This window comes from Sitophilus oryzae, unplaced genomic scaffold, assembly GCF_002938485.1.
Source record: "Sitophilus oryzae breed Bouriz unplaced genomic scaffold, Soryzae_2.0 scaffold_1166_pilon_pilon, whole genome shotgun sequence".
Lineage (NCBI taxonomy): Eukaryota > Metazoa > Arthropoda > Insecta > Coleoptera > Curculionidae > Sitophilus > Sitophilus oryzae.
In genome coordinates this window covers 198298-205945 of record NW_022145800.1, presented here as the reverse complement: position 1 = coordinate 205945, position 7648 = coordinate 198298, and the positions used below count along the sequence as shown (strand labels likewise).

The 7648-nt window shown below is 29.6% G+C and overlaps 1 protein-coding gene across 1 annotated transcript; it reads right to left on the bottom strand.

Moving 5' to 3' along the window:
- Nucleotides 1-1783: 1783 nt before the first annotated feature.
- LOC115887946 lies at nucleotides 1784-7380 on the bottom strand. The gene is made up of 8 exons (XM_030907486.1): nucleotides 7297-7380; nucleotides 6232-6364; nucleotides 5601-5788; nucleotides 4508-4615; nucleotides 4108-4344; nucleotides 3329-3564; nucleotides 2074-2144; nucleotides 1784-1911 (listed from the first exon to the last, which is right to left on the bottom strand). Exons 2-8 carry the CDS (start codon nucleotides 6350-6352, stop codon nucleotides 1784-1786), a joined length of 1089 nt encoding a protein of 362 aa, XP_030763346.1. The 5' UTR covers nucleotides 6353-6364; nucleotides 7297-7380.
- Nucleotides 7381-7648: the final 268 nt, after the last annotated feature.

Genomic DNA, 7648 nt, shown 5'->3' with positions numbered 1-7648 from the left:
TCGTTCAGATTTAAGGTTCAATCTAGGTTGAATCTCTATCTTTAATCAATTCTAGTTCGAACTATTCGGTGGTCACTTCCTATAGAGAATTCGCTGTACAGTACTTGTACATCTCTAATTATCCATTTTTATCAGTCATGATGAAATCTATTTCGTTCTTGGTAATTCCGTTTGGACTTGCCCAGGTCCATTTTTCAGTCAGATAAATTTTAGGCTAGTTTAATTATTCAATACTTTTTCGTAAAACTATTTCTACAACTCTCATAAAAAATACGATTTAACAAATATCTGAACTTTATACTTTTAACGAATAGCTGAACTTTCCAAATAAAATAAATTCATCGGGATATTTTCACTTTTTTCGGTGTTAATGACTAAAACAAGGGGTGACACATGTTGCGGTCACGCAGCCGTAGCTGCCAACTATCCAACACGAATTTATCTTACGTCACGTGCAGCCGTTTCCCATAGGACCTGCCCTCTCTAATGGAAAGAAAAAGGAGAAGGGCGGTTTGGATAACCAGGATGAGGGCAGCGATGTAGAAGTCGGGCGAAGCCATCTGAATTTGTTAAAATCAAATAATTATTGTCAGCTCGAAGTTCGGTATTTCTATGCGTGGCGGAAAAACTTTAATGAAAATGTCAATAATATTTTGGAGAGGAATATTCGGCTTTCGCTTCTTGATGGATGGGCTTATCGGTCTTATTGAAAATTAGGATTTTTTAAATATAAAGTTTTTTAAAATTAAATACTCTCTATCCCCCTGCTTAGATATTAATTAAACTTATCTACTTTAATTCAGCGAAAATCCTATAATAACGGTGTCTCAGGAATAAATGCAAGTATTTTATCGGTAGTATCATAGCATAAAGAAACAAGTAGTTTTACTCCTTGTCAAATCCTTTGTTCTTTTTCTGCCACTTTATTTGATCTTGTTCTCGCGTCACGTGACTACTGATGTAGCTGTATAGTCGAGATCTATAACTAGGCAAAGTATAGTCGTGGTACTCGCCATAGTTTCCCAGAGATGTATTTAGGAAAATATGAGTTCACAATAAAATAAAATAAAAAGAAAATAATAATCGAGTAAAAATTTGATTGAAAACAGAATATTTTCGCATTTCGTGTAAGTAACAATTCTTCTGTGTCTGAAAATCTTCTGATGGAAAGAATTGAAATACTTGTGAGTGCCATTTGTTCAGTTTGATAATATGTTTATAGTGCTTCGAGAGAATTCAATGTTACCACCTTCTATGTTATCCACATTCTGTATGTTTATAAGTTATAAGTTCACATTTTATAAATTTCTACAAAAAAAAAATAGTGATTCACTCCTATACGAGTACATGTAAATGCCGATCCAAGGTTTGGCTTGCCAGGATGGTATATGCTCACAACATTTTATTTCAATACAAAGTGTCGTTTGCCTTGGGCCCTCTGGAAACACCAATAGGTAATTAGCGATTTTTTTCACTGTGATAGAGCTATGAATGTGTAGAAAAAAGTCAAAATTGGTCGTATTTAAAAAACCACTAAGTAGCTATAGACTATGACATGATATTTTTGGAATAGGTATTTTATGTCAAATGCATTATGCAAAAAATTATGAGCAACTTTGGTATAACAATATATTTGAATTAAATAGATATGGAACTTTTTTATAAAAATAGGTCACCTTGTATACAACTGTTTTCGTACATTTGTTTACTCATTTATCATGTTTTGTCGTCTATATCATCACATTTTCTTCTGAGCTGTCGTCTTGCTCAGAGTTCAATAACTTTAGTGAAATATCGTCTTTCTGCATATTTTTTTTTGTTTTTTTTTACATTTGCAACATTTACACCAACCGTAAATCGTTCTCCAAAACATTCTCCAGTATTTATAACAATTATTTCTTTGTACAGGAGCTGCAATGATGTATAGAAAATAAATCATTGAAACTGTTCATCAGATTTCTGACTTTATATAACTTCAACACAATTCGTTCTATGTATTTCCACAGATAACATAAATTATATGTTATCTGTGTTATTTCTAATAACTATTTATAAATTCAATTAGCACCTTACCTGATATATTCGTCGAGCCTAATGATGCACCATATCTCAATAGTTCTACGACAGTCAGATCATCAGCATATCTAGAAAGTGAATTGAATGTAAACAGGGTGGTCCGAACTGTATTCCGGAAATTTCGGTAGCATATTCTGCAAATAAAAATAAGTAAAAAAGTTCGTATGAATGTATATCATGAAATGCTTAGTTTCTGATATACAGGGTGTAGAAGATTCATTTTTATTTCGATTTTTTCCAAATAATTTCTGAATTGACGTCAATATTTGGATGACAATTGGTGTCGGGCAGTTTTTTGGTATGAGAAATTTGATTTTGATGTCAATATGACCCCTACTTGTAGAAGGCGCCACTTACATATATTTTAACTGGTTTGAAGAGTAATAACTTTTCGTCCGTACCTGTATAAAACTACTGAGTAAAAAATGTATATTTACGACGTTTTTTACGTAAAAAAGGTTTCTAGATAAAAATCTCTACGAGTAACGGTTCTCGAGATATTTAGAATCGAAATTATCAATACTTGTCGTCTTTGACATAAATTAAACATGTTATCTAAATAGTTAGTAGACTGAAATCATAAGTTCAACAGAAACTGTTTTACCATCATTTTTTTGATCATCAAAATCAAATTTCTCAAGTCAAAAAACTCCCAGAAACCAATCTTCATCTAAATATTGACCTAACTTCAGAAATTATTTAGAAAAAATCGAAATAAAAATGAAACTTCTACACCCTGTATCTCTGAAACTAAGCATTTTAGGACATACATTTATACGAACTTTTGTCTTTTTTTATCTGCAGATGCTGCCGAAGTTTTCGGAATTTAGGTCGGACCACCCTGTATATTGAAAATGTTCTGTTGTTGATTGTTTATATTTTATTTGTTGTATATTCTGTATTATTTGCTTCTTTCAATCATATATTTTATCAACAGATTAATATATTTTTTTTAAACAAATACTATCCTCATGAACATATTCCACTAGTTCTTTGTATAAGCCTTGTATATAGACAGGGGTATAAGATACAGTCGAAAGATATTGCAAAAAAATATCTTTCGATTTTTGTCTAACAAAACGTTGTTCTAAAATTGACTATCATAGCGATACTTTAGTAGAATAATTGTAAGAAAAAATTACCAATATGTTGACTTAGGTATAAATCACCCATATGCTACACACGCTCTATCACGAGCTAGATATTCTGTGCTACAACCTTTCTTGTATGATATATGAAAGATTTATTTTACCTAATAGCGTAATGCAGGGGGGTTCTAAATAGAAAGTCTTTTCCATTCAGATTTGAATATAGATCATTCAGATTTTTATTCTTGATAACATCCATTATCTTTCTATAACATTCCGGATAGTGATTAGTTTTTTGTTGGAACTTTTTCAGAATAGTGCATAATAACTGTGGAATCCCTTCATCCTCTCGTAAAATTAGTTCAAGTATTTTATCCTGATTTTCCTTTTCTTTTTCTCTCTGAAAAATCAAATGTATTAGGTGTAAAAAATTATATGTTTTGAATTTTGATTTTATGGCGATCGAAGTCAACCCAGACGCTAGTACAGAAAGACGGAAATATTTTTTTGATTCTATCGAGGCTGTGGAAACAGATTTCAATTAATGTTTTGTTATCGTAGAGAAAGATATGATATAGATGTCGTAAATAAACTTTTTGTTTTTTTTTCTCATTGTTAATATATATAATATACTCCTAATTACAGAATGGATTTATCTGTTTTCGCGTTAGTAAAAATAAAAATTTTATTTTTATAATGCAAAACGTTTTTTAATAAATCCAAAAATGGATCTGCATGATCTGCAAAATATTAGCAATTCCGTTACAGTATCTTCAGATAAACCGTATACCATTAAAGAACTTTGAAAGACGGATACACCTTTTTTCGAAACAGACCTATATTGGGTTTAAACTAACTTTTATCAACATTATTATCATATTTAATTATTTTTGCTCAAAAGTGAATTATCTGTTTTTTTTCTTGTTACTCTTTATTTACTTACCCAGACAGTTATTTTGCTATCAGCATCATACTTGTCAAAAATATAAGCTGCTGGTATAAGCCACTTATTTTTAAAACATAACTCTAATGCGTTATATTTAGTACCATCTACATCTATGGTATCTGATTTATTTATACCTGATATATAATTTCTATTTCCTTCTTCTTGGCATTTTTGCAACCTTTCAAACAGGTTAGAACGGTTGGAAAATCGTGAACTAGACTTTGGATGAACAATCTATAAAATACTTCTAATAATATCCATTAATAATATTTATTATATTACAGCGTGTTTTTTTTACAAAATCAGTTAATGATTGATTATAATTATTGTTGTCTATTTAATTAAAGGTGAATAGGACTACAAAAAAGCTTTACGTACTTCACATAATTATCCTTACCCCTAATTCTTTTTCAAACAGTTCTATTGTCAATCTCAATTGTTTTAATTTATGATTTGTGACAGCCAACTCGTTTACAGTAATCTCATTCTCATCTGTCAGTTCTTTCTGGAAAACTGTTATATAACGTTTATCCACATAAATACAAAAATATGATAAAAATAAAGTTTTTCTTAAATAGAAACGAAAAATTTCAACACATTATTTTTTTATAAAAGAAAATATCAAATATTTTCGAAATGTCTTAGAAAAATTGTGAACGTGAGAGTGGAATTAGGAATTTTGAAGGTGCCCGGTGGCGTAGAGGTACAGTTCTCGTCAACCAATTCAAAGGTTGTGGGTTCGAATCTTACAGCCGGCATTTCATCAGCCGACTATTTTTAATAAAATAAAAATATTTTGAGTACCTAGGTCGACTCAGCCTTAAATAAGTACTTGGGATTCACAATCCTGAGGTAATAATAGGCGGTTGAAGCGTAGTGCTAGCCACATACCTTCCTTGTATACCGAACGGCTCTAGTATTTCAAGCTGTACCTTGCTACTCCCAAGGCGTCAAGTGCTATATAGGGGAGCTATTATTATTATTGAACGTGCGAGTTTAATATTTTTGTGTCATTATAGGTCATTGTAACAAGGCAGGTGTTAAAATTATCATATTTTTGTAGCTTTGTAATTCTACTACGAGAAAGTAAAAAAAATACTACGTTAGGAATTTTGATTAACATATTTGCTTTTTTTATATTATGACCCATACGTGAAAGATAATTTATGCTTAATTGTTATTGTTGTAAAATTGGCACATGACAATAGAAATGAATTTAAACTATTCTTTTTGAGGTTTCGGTATTTTTTCATCTAGCCTTACTTTTTGCATAAGTAAATAAGATATTTTAATTTGCTATCTATTACTCTAAATTGCCACACAACATGTCATAATGATTTTGCTTTGTTATTGAACATATTGAAATAATTTAGTTTAACTTTTTATTCCATACTTAAAGAATAAAAAAAGACAAATTATGAATTTTCCATTCGGTACTTTTCGACAAGCAGGGTCTACATTTCAATAAAAAAAACACAAGTCAAACTTACCAATAGTCTAACTTTACGCATTTGTTCGTTTATGTAAATTTCTTCGGCCCATGATAATGCTGTTCTCCTGTTATCTTTGTCCTTCAAGTTGATATTTATATTCTTGTCGATTAGCAATTGCACACATTTGTAAAATTCCGATGACATGTGTTTTCCATGGCGAATAAGGGTTATTAAAGCAATTGATGCTAAAAGACAAATTTAAATTTAAAAATACCAATGGTAATCCCAAAAACTATGAGAAACATTCGTCTCTTTATAGCGAACTAAAAAATGAAGACGCGGTTGTTTACATTTTACACTTAGAATAAATCTTCAGAAAAACCTTCACTGTGAAAAAATCATTCAATCGAGAAACGACTCTTCATTCAAAAGTTGTTCGGGGGGATCAAATTGTTTCATTGTTCATCTCATGTTTTCCCTTTTGAAAATATATACTAACACTATGGATAATTCCTCCAAGTATATTATTAAGAGTGAAAAATGTAAATGAAACTTTAGATACTCTGAGTACTATATCGAAGAAGCTTCATTACTATATCCAAGGCAATTAATGCGTCGAAGAAATTCATATGCATCAAAATCCGCTTAACATAGAACGTTTTAATCGTACGGTATATCTAATTCTTACCATCTGTACCAGATTGATTTATTTGAGATAAATCAGTATGTTCAAGAACTTCCAACATTCTCTCATAGTTGGTATTTCGGACAGCATCATCTAATTGCTTTATTTTTTCTGGGGAAGCCATAATTGCCTGGTTCTAGAATAAAACATGTTTAATAAACTAGTTGACAATAATGTTGTTGCACGGACTGAAATGTTGTGGCTTTTATATAAATAAATATGAAATTTAAATTCAAAATAAAGTTTGTGAACAAAAAAAATATTTCCAATTAAAAATAGAATATCAATTTTATTGACTGGTATCGACAAAGAAGTGTAAATAAACAAGATTTTTAGTTTGGTTCTAAAATTTTATAGTTAACTGGAGTAATACGTGAAAATAATATCCAGTTTCCCATTTTCACTTTTTTCTCATTGTCCAAATAGCATGTTTAATTTTACAAGTTGACGTTTAGGATTCGAAACACTGACTTTCGGACTTTCTATATCACTATTATTTAATGCTCTCATAAGTCTAAAATATATTGTTATTTAAAATCCATAGAACTTATTAGAACACTAGTAAAAATTATTAGAATTCTGTCGAACTATTGTATACAATAAATTATTCTCCGATTAATCGGTGAAAACGTTTTTATGACTGTGATTTCGGTTTATTTGTTAATTATAATATAAATTCAGTATAAAACTAAAAAAGAGAAGAAAAAGTACATTATTATAATAACACTTCAGCACATCCATTTCAGCTACAATGACTGAGGTCAATAAATATGTATAATTTAAAAACAATGTTTGTGTGAAATTTGTAGTGTTAATACAGAAATTAAAGTATATTTTAACTTTTGATTCTTTAATGTTATTTGTTCTTTCTCATCTTATTATATACATATGTAATATTATTGGGATATATGAATTATTTTGGATTAGGAGGATCGTTCAAAAATAAACCGAAATATTTTATTAAAAAAAATATTTTATTAATATTGATTTCGGCGATAACTAGGAAAATAATTATATGTCTATATTTTTACTATATTTTGTAGAAAAAGAAATAAAAATAAAACTTGCCAGCTTATTTTGTTACTTTGTTTAAATTTACCAGCTCACTTCGTTATCAATAATTTTTTTATAATATCTGTTAATATGAAAGTGTCAAATTCAACTGGCAAAAGTCAGTTATTATGAATGAAAATGTTATCTGAAATTATCAAAATTGGAACTGTTATCACTCTTTATCATTTGTTGATATTACATATCAGTATAGATATACAGGGTGAGTCTTAAATAAGTGCAAATATATTCAGGACTTGTAGACCTCAATAAAAGAAACATAAAAGGATGGTAAAAGGCTTTTTTCCAGGCAAGCCAAATTATAAAATAGAAAACAAATTTCTTGCAGTACAGGTATATAATAAAATTA